Source organism: Sphaerodactylus townsendi, linkage group LG11 (genome assembly GCF_021028975.2).
Source record: "Sphaerodactylus townsendi isolate TG3544 linkage group LG11, MPM_Stown_v2.3, whole genome shotgun sequence".
Classification (NCBI taxonomy): domain Eukaryota; kingdom Metazoa; phylum Chordata; class Lepidosauria; order Squamata; family Sphaerodactylidae; genus Sphaerodactylus; species Sphaerodactylus townsendi.
The window spans coordinates 69990281-70016611 of NC_059435.1; the positions used below are offsets into that span (position 1 = coordinate 69990281).

General features: G+C 39.6%; 1 protein-coding gene across 1 annotated transcript in view; it reads left to right on the top strand.

Annotated features, from left to right (window-relative positions):
- Positions 1 to 26331, top strand: part of KMT2C (lysine methyltransferase 2C) — a 170650-nt gene that overhangs the window by 87938 nt on the left and 56381 nt on the right. Inside the window, exons 12-23 of the mRNA XM_048510499.1 lie at positions 1341 to 1454; positions 3309 to 4021; positions 8614 to 8733; positions 12012 to 12128; positions 12838 to 12939; positions 13910 to 14014; positions 15191 to 15372; positions 15656 to 15820; positions 17438 to 17547; positions 22017 to 22082; positions 22969 to 23181; positions 25760 to 25888. Of these exons, the coding sequence (XP_048366456.1) occupies positions 1341 to 1454; positions 3309 to 4021; positions 8614 to 8733; positions 12012 to 12128; positions 12838 to 12939; positions 13910 to 14014; positions 15191 to 15372; positions 15656 to 15820; positions 17438 to 17547; positions 22017 to 22082; positions 22969 to 23181; positions 25760 to 25888 (2136 nt within the window). The remainder of the gene's footprint in view (positions 1 to 1340; positions 1455 to 3308; positions 4022 to 8613; positions 8734 to 12011; positions 12129 to 12837; positions 12940 to 13909; positions 14015 to 15190; positions 15373 to 15655; positions 15821 to 17437; positions 17548 to 22016; positions 22083 to 22968; positions 23182 to 25759; positions 25889 to 26331) is intronic.

Sequence of the window (26331 nt, forward strand, 5' to 3'; positions counted from 1 at the left end):
CAGGATGAAAGTTTCTTGTGCTGAACATTGTTAAAGCTTGTGAAGATCAGCAAGGGGTCGGGTTCTTTGCAGGATCATTCTTAGATGGAAATGGGAATTCATTCAAAGGCAGTTTAACTTTGGAGCTACAAAATCTAGCTGACTTGGAAGTGAAAAGTAAGAATGTAATTTACTTTGTCACTAGAACACTTTAATCCCTTACAGAAGCTTATGTGGTGGTATAGCTGACCATTAGAATTATTCTCTTAAATTATTAATACGTTTCCATGACCATTCTACCCACATTTGGAACTGTTCTGAAATAGCTCACTGAAACCACACTGTCAAAATACCACTTTGTGTTCTTAAACAAAGGTCAAGCTGTGACATCACTTACTGACTGTGTGCGCATCTAAGTCTTAAGGGTTATGAAGTCACTTTTTACTTATGACAGCCCTATGAACAAATTACCTCCAAAATGCCCTGTCGTTAACAGCCTTGCTCAAGTCTTGCATATTGAGGGCTGGGGATTCCTTGATTGAGTCAATCCATTTCATTTTAGCTTTTTCTTTTTTCCTGTTGCCTTCAACATTTCCTAGAATAATTTGTCATTTCCAATGAATCTGTCTTCATATAATGGGTCCAGTAGCCTGAGTTTAACCTTTTTAGCTTCTAGAAACATCCAGGCTAGATTTGATGTAGAACCCACTGATTTGTCTTTCTGACAGTCCACAGTATCAGTAAAACTATTCTCCAATACCACATTTCAAATGAATCCAACTTTCTTCCTATCTGTTTTCTTCATTGTCCAAGTTTTCACACCCGCGCATCGTAATGGGGAATACTATCGTATGAATTACTTTGATATTGGTTGACAGTAACACAGTTACATTTAAGAATCTTTTTTCGTTCCTTTTTAGTTTTCTTGCCAGTTGTCTCCTGATTTCTTGGTTGTCATCTCCCTTTTGGTTGATGATGGAACCAAGAAATAGACAATCATGAACAGTTTCAATTTCTTCATTGCTGACTTTTAACTTGCATAGTTTCTCAGTAGTCATTATTTTTATCTTCTTCATGTTCAGCTGTAATCCTGCTTTGGCACTTTCTGCTTTAACCTTCATCAACAGTCATTTCATGTCTTCACTGTTTTCTGGAAGTAATGTGGTATTGTTTGCATATTAAATTGTTAATGTTCCTTCCACCAATTTTCACTTCACCGTGGTCTAAATCTAATCCAGTTTTCCTTATGATATATTGTGTGTGTGGATTGAAGAAACAGGGAGATAAAATACATCTTTGCCTGACAATAAGATAATGCAATAAACACATCAAGACTGATGAACTATTTGCTATTGTTTAAGTTTGTGCAGATGGAATGGAAATAGAAGATGGTGCAGATGATGTGGTAAACAAAGACCAGCTAATAATGGACGGCAACCCTACCCAAGAACCAGCCATTGGATACATGATTGATGGTAAGAACATTATGCAATAAGACAAAGTGTATAATTTCCTATGGGTAGTTGATACCATGCTGGCAGAAAAGATTGGAGACTCTAGACATTGCCAGTTATGGAATAGTAGACTTTCCCATGTAATGAGAAAGAAAATGATTTTGATAACAGAAGTAGGCAGAAAATATAAGTGTATATAAGCTTGCCTGTATTTTTGAAAGTATTTTTAAAATTTTCTATGAAAGTCATGTATTGTATCAATTTTTAAGACAATCTGAAAAATGTCTGTTGAAGTTTACTACTGGATGCTTTTTTTTGGAAGGCATGGCGGTTCCTAGATGATTGGCTCAGCCACTCAGTGGAAGGAGAAATTTGTAGATACCAATTTAAAAGATGGTGAAAGCAGAAGAATTGAAAAAAAAATCAAGCAGATTCCAGTGCATATTGGTCAGCATAAATGGATAAAATAACTATAAAAGCTGTCACATAAAAGAAGTCAAGTTTAAGGATCCCAGTAATAAAATAGATGATAGATGATCCCATGTGAAATCAGTAACCAAACCAAAATGAAAGCTGTTACTGATATATTTTGATATATTTTTGATAATATGGAATGCCTTACCTGGTGGAATGCCTTACCTCCGGCTGTGCGGGCCCTGCGGGACCTTAATGAGTTCCGCAGGGCCTGCAAGACGGAGCTTTTCCACCGGGCTTTCGGGGAGGCCGGCCGTGGATCTACTGCCCCCTATCGACACTGGAATTGAAATCAAAACTGAGACTGCCGTTCCATTCTATTAAAGCTGGGCCTGTCTTACTTATAAATACCATCCCAGGCCCTACTTACTCCCTCCCCTTTTTCTTCTTTTAATGGCCTTCGGCGGGGCGCCTGTCTTAATTAATTTATGAACTGGGTTGCTTAACCTATAGTTCTGTAGTAAACTGCTGCTTAGTTCTTAGGTTTTAATGATTTTAGTATTTTATGTTGTTGATTGCTGTCTATGTAACAGCCATGTTGGAAGCCGCCAGGAGCCCTTCGGGGATAGGCGGCCTATAAGTTTAATAAAATAAATAAATAAATAAATAAATAAGTGCTTAAATATAGACTTTGGTTATTTAGTGACTTTGGTTATTTAGTGACTACCCTGTAGAATTGGTTTAGTAGTTTTCCATAGTATACTTTTTAAAACTTGTTTCTAATGCCTTAAAATATCTCAGATTTATCAGTGATAAATAAACATAGTCATGTGTAGCTCATTATATAGATAATATTTTAGTGGAAGAAAATTAGCAGAATTTTCACTGTGAAAAGGTTGCTAGAATTTATAGGTATTTTAAATCTCCTTGGGTTCATATTGTAGTGGTATTTCAATGAAAACATCAACTCAGAGCCAAACTTCATAATAAAAATGTTAATGAGTTGTCAACCCAGACCTGATGTGGTTTGGGGAGCAGCTCTTTAAGAGCCTGTGAGAGGTCAGTTTGGCTCAGGGCAGCATTGTGACAGGGGCTGGGGAGACTCCTGCCCACCATGTCATGAGCCAGAATGGTGGTGGTAGGCACTTACTTTCCCTATTTTGTTGCTGAAAATTCAGCTTCAAGTAGGTGAAAATACTTAAATATTTTATCTTGTGGTTTGTCCCACAGCCTGCAGTAGTGATTCTATATCGGATTTGATTAGGAAGTCAAACATGAAAATCCCATTATCACAATGCACGCGCGTGCGCGCGCGCACACACGACTACTGTGTGTGGATTTATGGACACGGTATCTTAGAAGCTCTTGTTTTGTAAAATAGCTCTTATTTGTAAAATGCTGAGAATTTTTTCTGCTAATGATACTATCACTTGCTGCTAAAATGAGATGTCCTTGTTTCAGGCATCTCAGTAGGTGAAAAGAAAGGTGAACTGGAAATACACATTTTTGATAATGTTGGTGCTGATAAAATGGAAGCATCTTGTAAAAAGAGTCCCACACTTGATAGTAACCACATTGACAAAGAGATGGAAGTGGCTGAAAATATTCCAGAGACAATTCAGCAAGTATCGGAGAAGCAAGCCGAGGAAATGAAGCCATCACAGGAAAGCACTGAGGTGTTAGAAGTATCTACGGAGGAATCTCAACTTTCACCTGTTACACCTGACACCACAACTAAGATGCCAGAAACCTTCATTTTGGTAAACAATGTGAGATCCTCCTTCAGGAAAGAAGAGCAATTAGAAGCAAGGATTGTGCCAGAAAATGCAGAAGGAGGTAGCACTCCTGAAAATTATGAAACATCATCTTTTCCTGTAAGTGAAAGTTGTGCAACTGACAGTTCACCATCGGGAGAGAAATCTTTAAAATCACCAGCTGAGACATATTCTTCATTTCCATCGTCTGTTGAAATAAACAAGACCAGCGTATCTTCCTCACCAGCAGCTTCATTAGAGTTAGGGTCCTCACATGACATGGTGCGCAGTCAAATGTCATCGCTAGAATCCTTGGCAGCTCTTCCAGCAGCGTATTCATCTTTCACTCCAAAAATTGGCATGGGAAAACCAGCTATCACCAAAAGAAAGTTTTCTCCTGGGAGACCAAGGTCAAGACAGGTAAGCGTGCTTTACTGAAACTTCTTACGTACAAACCCACTTTTTAAAGTATTTAATAGTCTCATGGGAATCATCACTTTGTTTGTGGTCTTTAGAGAGTCATATGCCATTTTTTGCTTAGTACTGAGATTCAGTGATGGTTTTTAAAAGTATGCTGATGACAAGTGCTGTGGGGAAAAACTGTTACAGCAAATTTTCTGAAGTTGTAGAAGCAGCTGTCACACAATATTTTTTTGCCCATGTTTTCACTTGGTTCATAGATAACGTTAACATTTTCAGGTTTGCGTGAGAGTTTATAGTTTGGCATACTTTTCAGTATTACTATTTTTTGGCTGCTCTGATATCTAGAGCAAACCTTATTCTTTATGAATGGAAGAACAGTGACATCCATAGATAGATAATGTGAGACTCATCTAATCCTGTTCTGTAAAGCCAACAAATTGCATAGATAATTTATTTCACTGGGGTCTAGTGAATATCATATTTCTCTTTTGTACATAACTTCTCTACTTATTTGCAGCCTGTTAATCTTAATAAGGAAAAGGAGAGAGTATGTCCCTGCTACTGTATCATGTTTCCAATATTAATTCCTTTTAAAATTTGCTTTAGAAATTAGAAGTTGTTTTTCCTCTTTTTTTTCAGAATTGGAAACAGATTTTTTCTCAGTGAACTCTTACAGTTATTTTGATTTTATTGTAACTGAATTATCAAGTTATATTTAACTTGCCAATGTTAAGAAAAAACCTTAACACATTGCATTTGAGGTGCCATTTCTACCCTAAGCCTAAGTCTCTTGGGGTAGAAAAAGCCCACCCCCCAGCTGCTTGTTTGTGATTGGATAGATAGATAATTGTGTTTCACAATATTTATTTATTTAGTTAGTTGCTTTCTATCCCACCCTTCAAATGCACCCCAGGGCGGGTTACCACAGTCTACAAATGCTTCCCACATTACAATTAAAACAGCATTATGTACAGATAAAAATTCCTAAAAACATACCTAAAGCTAAAACATACCTAAAAACATACCCATCCCCTCCCTAACCCTCCCAGATGCAGATGGAGGACAAGTTCTGAACAAGCCCAGTGGACTTGTGGGTAGATGTCATCAGTCATTCAAATGTTCGGGCGAAAATGACAGTTTTAATCAGGTGCCAAAAGATATATAGTGTTGGCACCTGTCGAACCTCTAGTGGGAGGCATAAAGTGTTCTACTGAAGTTATATTTTCTTGCTACCATTTCTTGGCAAGGTTTTCCACATATGGCCAAATTCATCTTTACATGTAGAAGTACCAGAAAGTGTACTGTCATACCAAGATGTCCCCTGCACATGTAGAACTGGGTAGTGCTTCAAAAAGTGTTTTAAAAGTATACCATAAGAGTGAACTGACATGGCTTAGACTTGTATAAATGGGAAGTGAAGCATTTAGTCATCATTTAATGTGAGTTTCAATATGCCAAATAGGGGTAGAATTCTTGCCTCGTGTTCATGAGAAACACGATACTGATTTTGCATTGGCTCATATTGTAGAAGAGTCTGTCCCCCCCTTCTTTAATGCATAGAAGTTCAAGACACAGATGCATATTTTGGAAGAATGTTGCCCCTTTCATTCCTTATCGTTGTTTTTTTTTCCCCATCCCCCGAGCTAGAAAATATTTTTGTCTGGAAACTGAATGAACCAAGGTCCTAGTGGATTCTCCCATTTAATATATGTGGACTTTGGATAGTGCCACACACATGTGTAATGGAAAATTTGGAGTGTTGCTGGGGCAGCCTCTTTGGAGGAGAAATATCTGAGATCCTTAATTGTGCCTTTTGTTCAGTTCAAAGCATGACTGTAACTAACAGAAATTTGCTGAGGAATTTACCTTAGCCCTTTTCTAATAGTCTGCTCTGTTTTATGGGCAGTTTTTATTCTGCTTATGTCTAATGGCTTGTTTTAATAAGGTTGTGTTTTGACTGTGTGCCACCTCAAGCAGGACTCTGTAGAGACAATATAGAAATGCTCCAAATTAATTAAAATTAAGGGAAGTCCAGGGTCACTGTGTGGACAGGCAACACCAAAAGGACCTCTGAGCATCTGTTGCCTTGAAAACCCTGTGGGGTTGCCATAAATTGGCTGTGACTTGATGGCACTGACCCCCACCGCCACGTTTGAGGAATAGCCCTGACTCAGTAGTAGAACTCTGCATGCTGCAGGCCTCAGGTTAAATCCCTAATGTATCTGGTTAAAAGGACCAGGAAATAGGTGATAAGAGAGGCCAGTTCACATCAGAGTAGATAGCAGTGATTTTGATAAATACATGGTTGTGCTTTAGTATAAAGCACAACCATGTGTTCAAGATAATTTGATGTTCGATAAATGATTTTTTTTGCTAATACGTATATTTTGTAAAATGATATTTGTAAAATGATATTTGGTCAAAATTCCAAGCCTGCAATAATTCGTGTGAAAACTCCTGGTCTCCCAAGTCTCCTATTGCTAGGCTTAGATTGACTCCACTCCTAGCTGTTTCTACATCCCTTCTCTTGCCATCTTCCTATAGGCTATTGCCTTCATTCCTTTCCCTTGTCCAGTTGGACCTGTTTGGTGCCCCTCATCATTCCTGTACCAGCATTTGCCAGCCATCTCAACTACTTGATGCCAACATGTGCAGCTGAGGCTTGTCTCATTCCCAAGTGTCATTTGGCTGATGCACCTGCCGCTGCTTGTAAACTCTTAGTCTAGCCAGCCACCACTGAGGTATCCTGTGCTAGGAGGTTCACTTCCACACTGGTTTGGGGCTGCAGTGCCCACCCTCAGAGCTCAGAGAGGAAGTGTAAAGGTGAGGATGGGTCATCAGGACCAAGTCTCTCTCAAGCATTTGTGGGACAGTGCTCATGGAAATTTTTCATCCATTTCCTTTTATCCAGCCCAGGGGTAGGGAACCTGCGGCTCTCCAGATGTTCAGGAACTACAATTCCCATCAGCCTCTGTCAGCATGGCCAATTGGCCATGCTGGTAGGGGCTGATGGGAATTGTAGTTCCTGAACATCTGGAGAGCCGCAGGTTCCCTACCCCTGATCCAGCCCATATTAAATAAGCAGGTTATACTTTTGAAAGTTGAGTTTACCTTTTTAAAAAGAAAATGTTGAAGATCCTTGAGAGGAATGGCAGAATTTCAAACTTGGGTTGGATCCAAACATCTTTTCCACAGTAGAAAAATAGAGGTTGTTGGACGTGTACAAATAAAGGTTGTTGAATGCACAAAAGCCATTTGTGAGGAGGAGTCTGACTGAATGAACAAGTTGGCTGGATCAAATCCATTGAATTCTATCCAGATGGTTCCCAGGAAATTGTGACTTCATAAATCAGATTTCTTGCTGAAACCCAAGGTGCATCACAAAATATTTTTAAAAATTTACTGGGAATAGAATAAGACATACAATAAACAATGCAATAAGGTCGGATAACAAAATTAGAAAAGTATTCAACAAAATGGTGTAAAACATGAGCAAGGATGCTTCAGTTAGAAAGTGGACAGCGATGACAACTGCAGTGACCTTCATCTGGTTTGCAGCAACATAGTCTTCAAAATGAGGATGTAGCATTCTTCTTAAAATAAGTGCATGGAGTTTTAATCTTCGTTCGGCAATGTTTTTGAAAACACGTTGTATGATAAAAGCAGAAGCATCACCTAGTGGTGATTCCATTTCAACTTAAAGTAGTACACAGTCATAATTGTAAAGATTCAGAACTCACTGATTTCATTAGACCTGCTGATTTAGTTGATTATGTGTTTTCCCTTTTTAACTAATTGTAGCCAAGCAATTCAGAGGAAACTGGTTTATTCTGAAGTGCTTGCTAATGCTAGAGGGGTTTTTTTTAAAGAGAGACTGAACATTTTTCTTGGAACTGTGCTTTCATGGGCCTAAACAAAAAGCCAAAGCATTGACTAACGCACCTGTTTTATTTCTTGCCTTTGAGAACTTCCTTGGTAGATAATGTCTGAGATTCTACAAAGGTACTAATCCTCTGCATACAGACATTTTGTTTCTGCCCAATAATAAACAGGGTTGCCATGTGCCCACTGGCACTCCAGTGGCCAGAGGGAAAAAGAACAAAAATCAACAATGGTGTAACATCACTTCCGGAAAATCATAGAATTTATGGTGATTCCTAGAGAGGGTTTTCCCCAAAGTAACATCATGTCAAGTCATGCTGTCACTGATGGGTGCCGTAGTTGATCTCCTGCTTGCTGCTATTTCCACCATGGGGGTGTCTTTTCCTACCCTTGTATGGATGCAGCCTTTGTTATAATCATACTTCATCTTTTATTTATGCCAGTAACCTTTTATTTTTTTTACAGTGCTTTTTTAATATTTATTTTATAATCTTTTTAAATACACTGAATTCTGACTGGAATCATCTTGAAATGGGAATGCTAGATTGAAACTTCTCTTGGTGTCCATTTGCTTGTTAAACTGAGTGCATGTATATCTATGTGCCTGCATGTGCTTTGCATTCTGGACTTTAATTTGCAGCCTTTAGTTTATTTTTATTTAATTTGGCTAAGTTTTATACATCTATTTTCTCACCTGACATATCTAGGGGGTTTGGAGTACCCATAATACAGTGAGCCCACCTTCCTGGTCCCCAGACATTTCAGAAGGTCGGGAAACTTTTAAATCCAGGCCGCTATCTGGCAGTTCCATGTGGAGCATCAAAGTGGTAATTAATCTGTATTTATCTTTTTTTTATCTTTTGTTATCGCTGTACTAAAAAGATGTTGGTGAAAGCTCTCCTGAAGCCCAACTTCATTAACATGTTATCTTTTCAATGTGGTTTTTAAACATTGGGAGTATTCACATTCTTTTTAAAATACATATCAGCTCTCTGAACACAGAGAAAAATATTCTTTTGCCAAAATCATAGATATACAAAACAACACATCTGGCGAGCTGCTAATTCACCTGTGTATTGTTCTTGACCTCCCTTTTGACCCTAAAGAGCTATGAGGTATGAATTGCCGAACAAAGGAGCAGAAACTAGCTAACACGAGGAGTAAACACTATCCGACCATAAAACCCACCACAGCCAGCTATGAAGTTTTTTTAACAGTGCAATCCGGGGTGGGGTGGAGGGGCAGGTATGCTGCAGCCAGGAATGGCACAGCTGCACCGCTTCTTAAGAGGCTTCCTGTACCACGGCCAATATCCTTAACGGTGATGCTCCCCCTACCTCTGCAAAAGTGCCCTTAGCAGCACAATGGGCTGCATCACCATTTTTGCCTGTGCACGTTTGTGCCAGCAAGTGGTGTGTTCCCAAGCTGAAAGGGCTCAGGAAGCCAATTAATGCCAGGCCCAGCCCCAGGAACGCCCCCTTGAGTGCCAGTCGAGCTCCTGCGCCAAAGAGGAGCACTGCCATGGCAACTGCGCTAACACTGGCTGTCACACTGCCACACAGCTTTCTAGCACTGGCATAAATGCCCATTATGCTACTACATTTGTGCCAGCACCAGAGTTAGACCACCTCTTGAGTCCTTTCATACAAACACCCTCCGTGGATTTCACTGTCAAAGTCCTAAAAAGTGATTGGAATAAAAACCTTTGAAAGCTTAGCTAGTTGTGAAACAGTGATACTTTAGCCCCTAGGCCCCTTTGGATCGCCGAAGTGGTCTATATTGACCCCTGAGGGTTGATGGGACTATCCCAGGGGTCAGTAAATACCTAGGGGCAAAAGGAGATCGGTAAACATGGGAGTTGATTGTGAACTTTTGGGATAAAAGCTGACATTTGTATAAGAAATAAAAATACATAAAATGATGCAATAAATTTAAAATACAACTTATTGAGGTGTGGCTGGTACTTAGCCCCAATTTATTTATTTAGTTATTTCAGTGGAATTCATGGTTTTTTTCCAGTGGACTTAGACTGGAGCAACTCTGTTTAGGATTGCACTGTCAGTCCTCCTCTGCATTTTGTAAACTGTGATTGGGGCATGCACTATAGCCTCAACCACTATTGCTTTCTAGATGGGGACTGAAGGTATAGGTAGAGCCCTGAGAATAAGATACCCCAGAGCTCTACAGTCCATCATGGTTTCTGGAGTTTAAAGTGAATAATGTGACAGTTACGCACACACACAAACTGTAGCTACTTTATAGCTACTTTAAACTTATAGTTCAGCCTATTCAATTTATAAACATTTTAAAAATTGAATTTGTAGCACTAAAAAAAAACAAAAGAATCTGATGCTGGAGATCTGTATGTAGGTTCTTTTTATGTTTGAATTGATTTTGGCTTCCACATAATTGCACTATTATGTCCTAGTATGTTACTAATTTGTTAGCTTATGGTGTCTGAAAGAACAGTGTATATTAATATTATTAGTAAAGGTCAGTGCATGCCTCTCACTAGTAGAACTTATTGGCTGTGTACTGCTGCTGTTTATTGTTTATCTTGTTTTAAAAGATAAATGTGTTGATGTATTTTGTTTGATTTACTTATCCCATCTCCTTTTGTTCAGTGCTCCTAGCATGTGTGGAAAGTAGTTTAACACATTTTCTAAAATGCATAACATGCAGAATGCTTGCTGATTTGTCACTTAGTGTTCTTGAGCATAATATATGTGACAGTACCAGACATCTGTCAAAGTAATTTGTTATTATTTAAATGGTAGTTATTTACACTTTTAGAAAATGTTGATTTTCTGTCCATTCTAAAATCTGTAAAAGGAGGAATTTTTCACAAGGCTTAGTTGACTCTGGTCATCAGTTTAAGCATTACTACATTTTTCCTTTTTCCTATGTGAAACTCATATGGTGCCACTAATTGTGTATGTATATTTTGTTTTATGAGAACATGGCAACTCATTGTCAGTGTGTTATAATTTTAGAGGATAATGTTAATGAGAAGGTTATACTGATACCTGAGGTTGCCAGCTTGGGTTGGGAAGTGTCTGAAGATGTCAGGGGTGGGGGTGGAGTTTGAAGAGGGCCTTGTTTGGGGAGAGGAGGGACTTCAATGGGGTATAATGCCATAGAATCCAAGGTGACCAGTTTCTCCAGGTGAACTGATCTCTCCCCTGGAGATTAGTTGTAATCCCTGGAGATCTCTAAGCCCCAACGGAAAATTGGCAACTGACTGATACTTTTATAAGTATGTATATCAAAAGTATATAAAAAGTACATGATATTGTGGTTAAGAGCAGTGGATTGTAATCTGGAAAACCAGGTTTGATTTCCCACTCTTCTAATCTGGTGAATTGAATTTGTTTCCCCACTCCTCCACATTCTGGGGGACCTTGGGCCAGTCACAGTTCTCCCAGAACTCCCTGAGCCCCACCTACTTCACAGAGTGTCTGTGGAGAAGGGAGGGGAAGGAGTTTGCAAACTGCTTTGAAACTCCTTACAGGAAAGAAAAGTGGGTTATAAGTCCAAACTCTTCTTCTGCTTCTTCTACATGTAGCTAAGGTGAGTGGTGGTGGTGGTGACATTCTGTTGTAGAGTTTTTGGCAGTACTGCTGCACTAGCACTTAGAACTGGGTCTTTCCATTCACAGCAGGTTGTTGAGGAATGAGATACACTATCTTGTGTCTTTCTGATTGAGTTTTGAGAATTGGGGTGTGTGTATGATGAACAGAATTTGAACAAAGAACATTTTTTGGAAATTATTGTGAGTAGAAAGCAAGTGATCTTTTTCTCATGTCATCAATATTATTTAACCTAGATGGTGGGATGTGTGATAAATATAATTTTAATGAAATTGGTTGAAATCTTTCTTGAGCTCATAGCACAATGCAAAGTATAAATATAATTAATAAATAAGGACAGTTGACATATACACTCATGTTTCAACCCTGATGGCACCCTGCTGTAGTAAATAGTTTGGAGGTTTAAGCTGTTGCTAATCAACCCATTTGGCCTACTTCATAAGAATCAGTTCTGTTTCGTAAAGAATGCTCAGAAGATTAAAGTAATTTTAAATATTTGACTTTGTGTTAAATAGGGTCGTGGATCAGGGTTCCCTGGAAAGCGGAGACCACGGGGTGCAGGCCTTTCTGGGAGAGGTGGAAGAGGAAGATCAAAATTGAAGAATGGAATTGGGTCTCTTCTTACTCCAGGGGTAAGAATCCATGGCATACCCGTAACATTTAATTTAAATTACCTTGATCAAGCAAAGTAATGAGAAGAGTTAGAAGTGCTTGTTTCTATGAATCTAACCCAGCATTATATATTCTAATGAACACAGACTTTCTTGAATGTAAATTTGAACAGTTCCCGTCAGTCCTACTTTGATTCTTTCAACTGGCCTATAATTCCTAATAGTTCCTAGCATGGAGTCTGTCCCCTTCATCGCTGCTGCACACCAGGTCAACAATCACTCAGAGCCCTCCACCACAACCCCAAGATCCCCACTGAATCCCAGTCCTGGTCACCCAAGGCCCCCACACATATCCAAAGTTAGGATTCCCCATCCCAACCCCACACCCATGTAACAGTCCCTTGTCTGTTTAAACGTGTCAGAGTTCATATGCCCAACATCTCATCTTCTGTACAGCATAGCATTAGCAGCCACCTGAATACCTATTGTTGAACTTCATATAATGCTTCTAAGCCACTTGCAGTAAAACTAGAAGGAAGTGCTATTTGCCTCAGGTCAGAAGTGATCTGCTTCTCATCAATCTTAATATATAGAATCAGGTAGCCCATAAATATCATTCTTTGTTGTTTTCTCATGTCTGTAGCCTCCTAACATCCTAAATGTTGCATAACATGAGTAACAAGCAAGCTTTAAGACAGGTAACAACTATTTTTTGTTTTTTTGTGCATAGGTCATGGATATGGATACTTTTTCTATCAAAGATGAGGAGGAAAATTCAATGCACAATACCGTTGTACTATTTTCCAGCAGTGACAAGTTTACTTTGCAGCAGGTTGTAATGTCTATTAATCTTTATTTTCTACCCTGTTGATGGTTGGTTTAGTAAACTGGGAGATTGATGGTGATGTGCTATTCATGGGCTGCCCTTGTAGAGCAGCATGAGCAGTGTGTGACTCCTGACCTCCTCCTGGGGTTGAATCACTGAGAACTCTGTCCATTACACTAGTAGTTTCAGGAGACAAGTCAAGGTATTCATAGGAACCTGCAAAGTCTTGCAGAGCCAGGGCTCAACATGAAAGAACAAAGGTCTGCATTTCACAGTGTGTTTCATCTCCTACCTTTTGCATGATTGAAGGGGGAAGGGTAAACATTACATACCTACCTTTTTTTGAACCAGAAGTAATGCTGCTGCCTGCCTTGCCACACAGCACTGGTGAGCAATGAAACCCCAGAGTGGCAAGAAAGACACGACTTAAATGAAATTAATATCAAGTTGAGCATCAGAGTATCCATACTGCTTTGCTTGTAGTAGCATACACATCTGGATGTACATTTGTATAGTCATCCATAGAATGTAGATGAAGGTGCATCTATTTCACTTTGATGCAAATTCCAATACACAGCCAATAAACCTACTATGCCATCCTAAACAGAGTCCCTTCAACTAATCCCATTGGCTTCCAAATTGACTTGGAAAAGAATAACTCTGCTTAGGATGGTGCTGTTAGTAGATTAATTATTGGAACGTTGTGAATGGCTTGTTGCTTTATACACTGTTATTATTTTAGGAGTTCTAGGGTGCATACTTTAACAAAAAGTTCAAGGTGGTTGAACAAGCATTTTACCATGCACTGGACAGAAGCCTCATACGGTGTTCCAGTTTTGATAGAAAAGACAGATGTGCTGAATTGCACTTCAAAAAATGACTAGAAGTCTGCATATTCAAGTTACACCTCTTAGAGCAGCCCCAGAATGTTTGTGTCTTTAGTACTAAACTGAAAATATCCTTTTTTATGTTCTAGGATATGTGTGTCGTTTGTGGGAGTTTTGGCAAAGGTGCAGAAGGCCGATTACTCGCCTGCTCCCAGTGTGGTCAGTGTTACCATCCCTACTGTGTCAGTATTAAGGTGAGTTCTCTGGAACAACTTCAGCCATACTGTACTTGAGCATGCTGTGTTGATTCTGGTTTTGACATTATTAGCAGTATTGTTAGCTTGTCTAATACTGCTATGTAAATGTAATCATTATTTGTATGCATCTTACAGAACACTTTAATTAAATGACATTTCATAGTTGCAAGTGGAGCTAACCTTTCTGTAATTTTGCAGCCATAAATAGAAATTATTATCCAGCAGCTCGTTAAAAGAAAGTATTAAAACATAAGCTTAAAACCTATAGCAGGATTTCTTTCTTGAAAAAAATTAAACTACATCTGCATTTATGAAGGTAATAAGGTTCAATTAATTCAGTTTGTCTTTGGCTGTCAGAATTGACAGCAAGTGGAGTAGTTAATTAATGTTTTACATTCATTAGGCTAGGAGAGAATGTGTGAAAATTAAATTTGTGTATTATATGACTTATGCACAGATAATAAGCTATTTGCTGCCACATATAAACTATAAAGTGCCCTTTTCATTTTATAAGTGCTGTTATTTAAAATGCAGGTTTTTATTTCATGTACCACATCATTTAAACTGAGGTTTAGATAAGCTTTGGGAAATGGTTATTCATTTTAAGAATGTTATTTTGACAGCATTTTTTTTCAAAGATACCAGCACAAAATAATGTTTCAAAATATAAAATCGGGTGTGAGATAAGATAATATGTATTACTTTGCCGCCGCCCCCTCCCCCCCAGTCGCTTGCACACACTGTGATCATTTTGTATAACCACAGCGATAATGGTCAAATGATATGGATGGGTGATGTGCTTTCAGGAGTGTTCACAATTGTGAAGAGACTATTTTAATCTCATGGTTATTTTGAATATACTGCAAGTTAATTATTCCACAGCAGAGGACTTGGTATAAACATGCTTTGAAAGAGTGTGTGGGAAACTCTCACAATTAAAGCATACTACATATCTGCTGCCGCTGTATATACATCTGCAAGAGGATTTTTAATTTTTCAGTAGTTTAGAGCACCTCTTACCTGGGGGAGGGAGGGAGAGCTGCAAATATTAGCTGAAAAGGCATACTTTTTCAAAAAGATGTAGGTAAATTGGTAGTAATAAAACCCTGGAAAACAACTGGGATTCCGGTGGGGCTTTTGAGAGTGATTTGCAGCCTGTCTTCCTCAATGTAGATTACAAAAGTGGTGCTGCACAAAGGATGGAGGTGCCTTGAGTGCACTGTGTGCGAAGCCTGCGGGAAGGCTACCGACCCGGGACGGCTGCTCCTTTGTGATGACTGTGACATCAGCTATCACACGTACTGCCTAGATCCGCCACTGCAGACAGTTCCCAAAGGAGGGTGGAAATGCAAATGGTATGTGTGGTTTCATTTTTTATCATGTTCACTGTTCAGTATTTTGTAAAAATCTGGCAGTTGTTGGAATATATATATTTCATTTAATGTAGTGTTGGGTATGGGACTATCCGAGAGGTGTCTGCGTATGTCTAATTTCAACCCTAAACAATTGAGATGGGAATTACTAGGTTATTCAAGAACTTGTATATGCTGCCTATGATGAAAAAAGTGCTTTAAGAGGATAAAGGAAATTCATTTTGGTTTCATTTTGAGAAAACCTCGCCTGTTTTGTGTTTTGTAGGTGTGTTTGGTGCAGACACTGCGGAGCAACTTCTCCTGGTTTGAGATGTGAATGGCAGAATAATTACACACAGTGTGCCCCCTGTGCAAGTTTATCTACCTGTCCAGTCTGCTGCTGCAATTACAGAGAAGAAGAGCTTATTCTGCAGTGCAGGCAGTGTGACAGGTCAGGGTTTCTAATACACTGAGTTTTCCCCCCATAACACAGTCTTTCTTTCATAGCATGATGCAGTATGAAAACCAGCTTAATTACAAGTTTGGTTCCTATAATTTACTTGTCCACTTCTTTACCATAGCTGTGCTGTTTTCTGACCCAAAGAATACTTTGAAGGAGAAATCCCCAGCTTATGTCACTGATGAAACAGAAAAGAAAACCACCACTTTCTTCACACATCCACCAGATGCAAAGCGTCTAGCCCCCATGCTCGAAGAGCAGATGCTTTGCAAACTTATAAAGCATGCTTACCAGAAGATTGTGGGTCTTTTGAGTTTTTAGAGACAAATATCATTTCTTCCCTCCACAACTGCATGACTTCTCTAGATCCTGCTTTCTCCCCCTTTAATTGGGAGTAAATGAAAACCTAATTTTCTGTGGTTTTAGGGGGAAACTGCAGGGTGGGTGCAGAAAGAGCATCCATCTGGACCGCTGCACCTTTAACCACTTCAGCAATGTCATTCCCTGTATCACTACAGGAGGAAGAGTTCTGAATGGCAGAATAGCAGCAGTGTTAGCGTATGGTCAAGGTCTAAATGGTGGTGGAAATTAGTGGTAGGGGAGGGGCTGTGATTCACTGGTATAGCATTTGCTTGTCATTCAGAAAGTCCCAGGTTCAATTCCTGGCATCTCCAGTCAAAGGCTCAAGTCAAGTCAAAGGTTCAGTCAAAGCCTCTGCCTAGACCCTGGAGAGTTGCTACTAGTCTGAATAGAAATTATGTGTATAATGTATGAGGGTATTATTTTGTACTTATGCCTCCTTTCAAAAATGTGGATCCAGTTGTGAATAAATGAATTGATGACTTCCCTTTTGTATACAGTGCAAGCTGAATATTTTTACTCAAGCTCAAGATAATACTTTTGTGTATAGTTTTTAAATTCCAGAGACTCTCAAAAGTAATCTACCCTTTCTTGGAAGAAGTGTTCAGTGTTTCTGCTGTAAAATGGACTTTCTTTCCTACCCGCCCAGAACATAACACTTCATGGTTTTCAAGGGCCATGTGAGTTGATGCCAGCTTTGAAAACTTGTTCTAAAAATTGCTTCCATCCCTGGACACACAGCTGCATGGTTCTGTTGTTTGCAGCAGGAGAAAGGGGCATTGCCACAGCAGTAGTGGGAGGGCAAACTCACCCCCCCCCCCCAAAAAAATGGTGCCCCTTCTCTTTTTACTTCTTCTGTTGCTGCTAGGAATGAAAGCATCTTGCAACTGCAGAAATGAGTTTTAGTTTTAAGATGCCACAGAACTCCTGTTTAAAATATAATATTCAAACGTTCTACATATAAAGTAGTTACGATGGTCTGGCATTCACTTTATTTCATACATTATTATCAGGTAAAGATTATAGCTGTATCGTCTGACTTGAACAAGCAAAACATTGCTGGTGGATGTTGTATTTCAAGTTGCCCCTGTGGAAACGCTAATATTTTTGCTTTCTGATTGTTTACATGCTTTCTGATAGCATTACTTTTATGTTCAGGATCTCAGAAATGTCTGATGATCTTTTTGATGTAAAATTTGTGGGTCTTTCAGCTGATCTCCCCCAACCCCTTCTCAATTTAACTTTCAGATGGATGCATTCAGTCTGTCAAAACTTAAACACAGAAGAAGATGTAGAAAATACAGCTGACACTGGTTTTGACTGTTCCATGTGTAGACCATATATACCACCAGCAATTGGTAAGAAATTTCTCACTGGGATATCTAGCACAATTGGAGAGCTTTTCAGCACATTTTTATCTCTCTGTGAGTGGTGGATAGTGAATTAATCACCAAGGTGCTGCTTTAGAGAAGAATTCTATTTTCTGCCTTCTATGTGTATTTATTAAAACATTTATAACCCCACATTTCCTCATGGTGCTACACATTCAGAATATGATTACAAACAATGTACAGTAGGGATGTGGATCAGTCTCTTGTTTCGTCAGTGGTTATGTAAATCTGAGATGTATAATATCAGAAAAATGAAATGCTGCCAGCCAGACTCTATGATTTTGAAAAATGAAATGCTGCCAGCCAGATACCATTATTTTGAAAAGGGAAGGCTCTATTTTCTTTAAAATGTTGCTCCCAGTTTTTTCTGATAGTTGACCTGTCTTCACCTAGTACAGTGATGGTGCAACTGAGACCTTTTTTTCGAGACCGAGTGCCCAAATTGCAACCCAAAACCCGCTTATTTATTGCAAATGCCCCCAGCAAGTCCCACATCTGCCACTCTGCGCCTCTCTGGCATCTCTGCCGCCTCTGCCCCGCCCCCCGGGTCAGCAGCCCCCTGGAGCACAGGGACCAGGCCCACTCAGCCGAGTCAGGTCGTGCCCAGGCCAGCCCTATAGATGTGTGGCCATTGGGGCAGCGATTTCAAGACAAACTCTGTGTGCGTGTGCCCACAGAGAGGGCTCTGAGTGCCACCTCTGGCACCCGTGCCATAGGTTCGCCATCACTGACCTAGTACATTTAGAAGTGTTAAAATGAGTTGCTAAAATGCTAGAAACAAGACCACATCTAAAGCTTTCCACCCTAAATGGCAGTGATGGCTGTCAAAAATTAGTGCATTTGTCTGTACCTTGTGACCTACTTCAGTCCCTGTGTACAGCCCTACACCTGTAGAGACGAAAAGCACTGCCATAGTCCTGAATATACCAACCTCTCCCCATAGGCCTTGTTTATGTCTGCTCACCTCGTATCAGTGGAATTCCCCAAGAGAAGGGGCTATCGCACATTATAAGATAGTTGAGAAGGACTCTCCCATCCCAGTCCAGCCATCCCATTCAGTTTGGAAACTAAGTTAGAGCCAGTAGGTTGGAATTATTTGTTTCAAGCACCAGCAAGATCTTCTTGGTTTGTGTAATTTATCATCTTCTCAGAGTGAACTAGGACCAGCTGCTGCCAGTATTAGTAGCCTTCCCAGGTCAGGAATTCTCAGACTACATAAATGAGTAGTGCTATCAGTATTTCTAGAGTCCCTTTAAGAGCCACGTGTTGGAAGACAGCTAGAACAGGGGTCTGCAACCTGCGGCTCTCCAGATGTTCATGAACTACAATTCCCATCAGCCCCTGCCAGCATGGCCAATTGGGAATTGTAGTTCATGAACCTGGAGAACATCTGATGGGAATTTTAGTTCATGAACATCTGGAGAGCTGCAGGTTGTAGACCCCTGAGCTAGATCAAAAACCCATGTTCATGTAGTTCATGAACATCTGGAGAACATCTGATGGGAATTGTAGTTCATGAACATCTGGAGAGCCGCAGGTTGCAGACCCCTGAGTTAGAACAAAAACCCATGGGATGCTGCTGCCACTAGTCCTTTTGGCTCTGATTGTTCTTGAATCAAGGAGCAAAGGGAAAGAAGGAAATGTGTCTTACTCCTTCTGTAAATGCCCATTTTTTAGAGGAGTTTTTACGTTTGTGTCCTAATTGGCCATTTGTATATGCAAGATGCAAATGTTTTGCATTCAACCCATGGTGAGTTGTTAATACTCCCCGCTGGTTGTCCTGAGTCTAGCCCAGTGGTGGGATCCAGCCTATTCGCACCTATTCGGTAGAACCGGTAGCTAATTTTTTGTTTAGTTCAGAGAACTGGCTGTAATCCATTACTGAGTCCATTCGGAACCGGTTGCTAAATTATTTGAATCCTACCACTGGTCTAGCCTCTTCTACAGAAAGTTGTTCTCTACTGTCCCATAAAGGAAACCTGATTAGATTACAATCAGATTACAATCAACAAGAATTTTAATTTTGTTTGCATTTTTAAATCTATTGACACCTGCCAAGGTTTTCAGGATTGGTGGAGTTAATTTAAACCAACAGTAATTTGAATTAACAGTGTTGAGAGAAACTAATACTACCATTGCAATGCTGTACAGTTCCACCTTCCATTTTCCTCACCATCCAAAGGAAGTAACAGAATATCTTGTGCACCTTAAAGACTAATAAATTTATTATAGCAGAAGCTTTTCATAAGCTGGAACCTGCTTATTGGATGCATGTTGGAAGGCTTGGTGGGGCCTGGAGGTTTCCCAGAACTACAGCTCATTTCCAGACAACAAGGATCAGTTCATATGGAGCAAATGGCTGCTTTGGAGGATGAACTCTGTGGCATTATATCTTGCTGTGGTCTCTCCCCTCCCCAAACCTCAGGCTGCACTCCCAAAACCTCCAGCAATTTCCCAACATGCAGTTGGCAAGGCTACAGATTAGAATGAATCTGAATAACATACATAAACCCTAGAGACGGAACAGTTATTTCTTATATTGTCGAAGGCTTTCATGGCCGGACTCAACTGTTTGTTTTGGGCTTTCTGGGCTGTGTGGCCGTGGTCTGGTAGATCTTGTTCCTAATGTTTCGCCTGCATCTGTGGCTGGCATCTTCAGAGGTGTATCACAGATCTAGGAGAGAGATAGTAATGAATCTCTTGATGAATACTTTAGCAATAGATTCTATTTTGTTTTGTTGCAATAGATGAACACAGCTGTTTTTTGCCATCAGGTCACAGCTGAGTGACCCCATGGGGGTTTTGAGGCAAGAGATACTCATAAGTGGTTTGCCACTTTCTGCCTTCTTATTCACACCCCTGATATTCCTTGTAAGTCTCCCATTAGCTTCTGAGATCTGACAAGATCAACTAGGCTGGGGTTATGCAGGTCAGTGCTTAACACAGTTGTCCCTGTGCAATTATTTTCTGTAGTCAGGTAATCATCTCAAGACCTTTTCAAGTGTGATAGTATCACATCTGCACATGAGTTCAACTCAGCTTCTCTCCTTGAAACTTTTCTGCTGAATTCCTACAACCTTTAATTGGCATTTCCGTGGTGTTTGACTCCAGTACTAGTTTCTCAGTGTTTCTGTTTTAAATGTCTGATGAGCACGGAGACTAGCCAGTTTTCCCAGTGGTTTCTACAACAAATCTCTTTTTCTGTAGCCATTGCCACAGGATCCAGTAACATTATTATCCAGATCACCAAGCGTTCATTCATCCTAACAATGCCCTTCAGTTTACATTTCAATCTCCCTAGACTTTCAGTAACAGACATTCAAAAGGAGATTCCTGATCTAAGCTCCTGCTGAGTTGGAATTCATATGCAGAGCTGATACAATTAGATTGGATTCAGTAAGGACATAAGGATGGTTAGCTCAATATAAAAAGCACTTGTTTCGCATATGTTTATGTACCTTATTCAGATTCATCCTACTTTTCCAATTCAACAAAAGTTGGAAGTTGTCCATACCTGTTCTTCACACTTTTGATGGGCTCTTGCTTTCACTTTTGCATATCTGTCTTTGCAGTCACTACCCCCAAGATGCCAAAAGAATCTGTGACTTTGGCAGTCAAAGACTAAAACTGTCTGCTACACTTCTGGGATTAATCTGAAGGAATACATGCTTAGTTTTTTGTTAAAATTGATAAGTATTAAAAACTGAGCAATGAGAGGCTACAATTCTGTCCACCTGGAAATAAGAGTAATTAATCACAGTGGGAGTTAATTCTGAGTAAAAAATATATAGGATAGTAAATTCCATTATTTTCTGCAAAATTGTGATGATCCTAACTTTCTTTGGATTGGGCATAGAGCTTTTAGAAATATTATTTCTTTTGTTATTTCATTAGCAAGCAATTGTTATTTTTCATTTCTATACTGCGCCTTCCACTGTATTCCTAGTACAAGCACACAAAAAGAGAACGTGTGCCAATCAAAAATGAGGTCAGCTTTTAAAATATTTAAAAAATGACAGCCATACATCTCTGGCATGTCTGATGTTAAGTGCGAGGAGCAGGAAAGGGATGGTTTATAATAACTAGGGTTACCAGACTCCCCCCTGGCCACTGGCAGTGGGATCGGAGGTAGGGTTGCCAGATCCAAGTTGGGAAACTCCTGGAGATTTAGGGGTGGCACCTGGGGAAAACAGGGACCCCAGTGAAGTAGACTCCGTTCTCCAAAGCATCCACGTTCTCCGGGGGAACTGATCTTTGCACTCTCGAGATGAGCTGTAATTCCTGGGTATCTCCAGTCCCTAACTGGTGGCTGTCATCCCTAATAACAATAGCAGTGGTATCACTATCAAAAGTAGACGTTATGGAGATAATTATTTTTAAAGGTAACATTAATGTGATTGTTTAGTTATCTAATAATTTACTTCTTTATTTTTCAGTGCCTTCTTCAGAATGCTGTGAATCATCAATTGCAGCCCAAATTATAACAAAGGCAAAGGAACTTGGTACATTTTTTTAAATTGCTTTCCTCTATCTCCGTGGTGGCGAACCTTTGGCACTCCAGATGTTATGGACTACAATTCCCATCAGCCCCTGCCAGCATGGCCAATTGGCCAAAGTGCCAAAGGTTCGCCACCACTGCTCTATCAGGTTTCTGGTGATGTGTCACTTTGGAGTCTAGATTTATTTATTTTTATTGTGTTATCAGTATATCGCATGAACATTACATGTATTTTTTGCCACCCTTTTAGATTGCTTTTTTTAAATTAGATTTTTATTTTTAAAGCACCTACAAGTTGGCTTAATTTTAAATGTGCAAATGCTCTTTTGAAATGAATGGGACTGCTTACTTCTTTAAGTAAGTCTTTAAGTGAACCACAAACAGTTTGCAGCACAGGATTCAATTTGACTAGACTTTCTGCATGAACGAAGTAATGACATTACTGAGAACCATGAACAGGTAGCTGCCACACGCACTCAGGGAGATCATAAGAAAACAATGTAATTTTGCTCTCAGATATCAAGAAGTCATGGCTTTGCCTTATTCTGTGCAATTTAGGCTTACTGCTGAATTAGTTGTGCTGGGGTTTTTTCTTGCTGAATCATTAGAATAGGTCCATGGTGGCGAACCTTTGGCACTCCAGATGTTATGGACTACAATTCCCATCAGCCCCTGCCAGCATGGCCAATTGGCCATGCTGGAAGGGGCTGATGGGAATTGTAGTCCATAACATCTGGAGTGCCAAAGGTTCGCCACCACTGGAATAGGTTGTAATTTCTTTTAAAAAAGGATTGAAGAGCAGTCAATGAATAAAGTACTACCCAATGTTTGTAAGTGTAATTTATTAAAGACCTTTTGTATTCCTTTTACGGTTCATGCTGATTTCATAGACCCACCGAAGACGTACACTCAAGATGGAGTCTGTCTGACGGAAATGGGGCTGTCTCAGTTACAGAGCCTCAGTGCTGTTGTACCAAGGAGAAAACGGACAAAACCAAAGCTCAAGTTGAAAATTATCAACCAGAATAGCGTGGCTGTACTCCAGACACCTCCTGATATACAATCAGAACATTCAAGGGATGGCGAGATGGATGACAGTAGAGGTAACTGTTGCTTTGTGGTGTGTTTTGTTACTAACAATAGCAGCTGTTTGCAGAGATATCAAAGCTGTTGGGATTTTGAGAAAGAAGAGTTAGATAGCTGAAGTCATTTTTTTTGGAGGGACAGGAATCATATCTGAGGGGGAAGCACATCTGTTTTCCATACAGAGTGTTCCAGGTTCAGTCTCTGGCATCTCTAGTAAAAAGGGATCTGTGTTAAGGTGATATGAAAGATCTTTACCTGAGAGCCTCTATCAGTCACAATAGACAATTATGACCTTAATAGACTAATGGTCAATATATGTTCAAGTGTAGTTCAGACTTTTTGAAATGAAACTGTCGATAGAAGAAACTTGCAGCTCAGCAATGAATGCAACCCTCTCATAAAATCCCAGGAACCTATTTCTATGCATTTATGTCCCATTTGCTCCCCCAAATGGTAGAAAGTCAGATAGGAAAGCCAGTCCATGCTGTTTGCACGGCAACCTTACTCTCTTGCATCCGGTTTAACCATGGATGTCAGTTTCTTTTTCCTTCATGTAAAATGTGAGCAACTGCAGGTTATCTCAAGGTGCTTCTGAGAATGAATTTAATGAAGAATGAAAAAAACATCATAATAACAGTCGTTCTGGTGCTACGGATCCCTTTTACACAGTGGTTTTTTACTAGTCGTATATTTAGATTTAGATTGCTCAGATGAGCTTGTTAACTGACGAGTTGCTGCTCGTCTGGTACTAATTTCTCAGTGAATGGTTGTGATGTCTCCAAGGGAGGTCAGTGCCCACAGATGTGATGGTCAACAAGCAGTAGAAGCCGCTAATCATCCCAGAATATAATAACAAGCCATGAAATTAATAATGCAGGTATTTATCAACAAGTGGAAAATGGGTATTTATCTCACCACTGGCTAAACTTCTTTTCATGTATATGCAGCATAGTTTTGATATTAATTGTATTCTATATAAGAGGCATGTTACTGGTAGAAAGTTTGAGATTCAACCATGTAATATCGTGTCTATGACACTGCTGGATTTATCCACATGGGCTAGTAATGTCTACCCAAATTAGCAGTGGCTCAGTGTTCCTTGCCCTTTACCTGACATCCTGTTGCTGGAAATGCTAGGGATTGAGTTAACAATTATAGCCTGTACTTTGTTGATAACTCTAGACCACAGGTGTTATACTCGCGGCCCTCCAGATGTTATGGACTACAGTTCCCATCATCCCCTGCCAGCATGATGCTGGCAAGGGATGATGGGAACTGTAGTCTATAATATCTGGAGGGCCACGAGTTTGACACTTATGCTCTAGACTCTCTTTTGTTGATATATGACAGCCTTTTTGCGATCCTGGTTCTAATCTGCTGTTAGTTGAACAGTACTGATTTTGTTCTTTTTTTGAGACTTTATCTTCCAGAGTTCATGACAACTTTGACCTGTTAGCTCTTTCTGAATAAATAAGAAAATGTTGTCAGGTATTCCAAGCATTATAAACAAACATTAGCTAGGTTGGCAATGTTTGGTTGCCACTGGAACCCATAGAAAGCCAACGAAAAGATAAAGATGCGTGCATGCACAGTGTAGTTTCACTTTATTTTCTGCATAGGAAATACATATAACAGAAGGGATGAAAAATAGGGTTTGTCACTATTTGGCTGCATAATCAAATAATGCATGATGTAGGTGAGAACATGGACTCACCATGGTTTGTAACCCTTCTGTCAAAAGCCATGATTCGATAGTTTAGGAAATGATTAGTGTGATGATGAAGAAGAAGAATTTTGGATTTATATCCCACCTTTCTCCCCTGTAAGGAAACTCAAGGTGTCTTACAAATTCCTTTCCCTTCCTCTCCCCACAACAGAAACCTTGTGAGGTAGGTGGGGCTGAGAGAGTTCCAAAGAATTGTGACTAGTCCAAGGTCACCCAGCAGGAATGAAGGAGTGCAGAAACACATCTTGTTCACCAGATAATTCTCCGCCACTCAGATGGAGGAGTGGGGAGTCAAACCCGGTTGTCCAGATTAGAATCCACCTGTTTGGAAACAGAATCATATTAACAAAACAAACTTAATATTCTAAGATGAAATGACTTTATGTAAAAATATGTGGGTCACCTGTGAATTATTGATTGAGTTAAAGTTTTAGAATAGCACCAGGTTCAAATCCCCACTCTGCCATGGTGGTTCACTGGGTGAGTATGGACCAGTTACATGCTCTCGGCCTAACCTACCTCATTGGGTTAATATAAAATAGAGGAGAGGAGAACTATGCAAACTTCTTTAGGTCTTCATGAAGGAAAAAGGCAAGATATATATGAAGTAAATAAAAAAATTTTTTTTAACCCTTGTCAGGAAGAATGGCTGGCTGAATAGCACAACTGTTGAAACAGAAAGTCACTTAATGTCCACTATATTTAACATTTCCTTTCACTTTGATACTGACATTTTTATGTGAATTGACTGGTAAGTGGTAAAACTTTCAAAGGCGTACAAAGTATATGTGAGAATGTATGTGTGTATTTATAATAACACATAACCAAATACTCAGGCAGCTTCTGACTAATTATAGTTTTCTCTTTAGAAGGAGACCTAATGGACTGTGAAGGAAAATCGGACACTAGCCCTGAACGGGAACCTGTGGAAGATGATCCTAAGGGGGTAGAAGGAACAGAAGGGATCAAGAAGAGAAAAAGGAAACCATACAGACCAGGTAGGGTATAAGCCTTGAATATTTGCACATGCATTCGGTTGAGATTTATTGATTGTGTAATTTTTTAAAAAAATTAAATGATGAAGGCTAAGTAATATACTGCTGAGAAATGCCTTCTTTGTTCATTCATGTATGCTGTAGTTTCCTTAGATCAGGTTAAGACTGAATTTATGGTCCAATTATAACAATGTACATTCCAGAGTTTCCAAACAGCAGGAATCCTTGCCCTCATTACGCTGTTAAAGGCTGGATTATGGCCAGACTCTCTAATTTGTTGTAAAAGGATGTTGCTACTATTGAAGAGTGTTTTAAGAAAGCATATTTCTCAAGAGCACTCTCTTGATGATATTTCAGCTCACTGTTCATTTTTATTTAAGATCAGCATGAGCTTTTGTTGCTGTTACCAGAGCATTTATTTACATCACTAACCACTATTTTAGGTA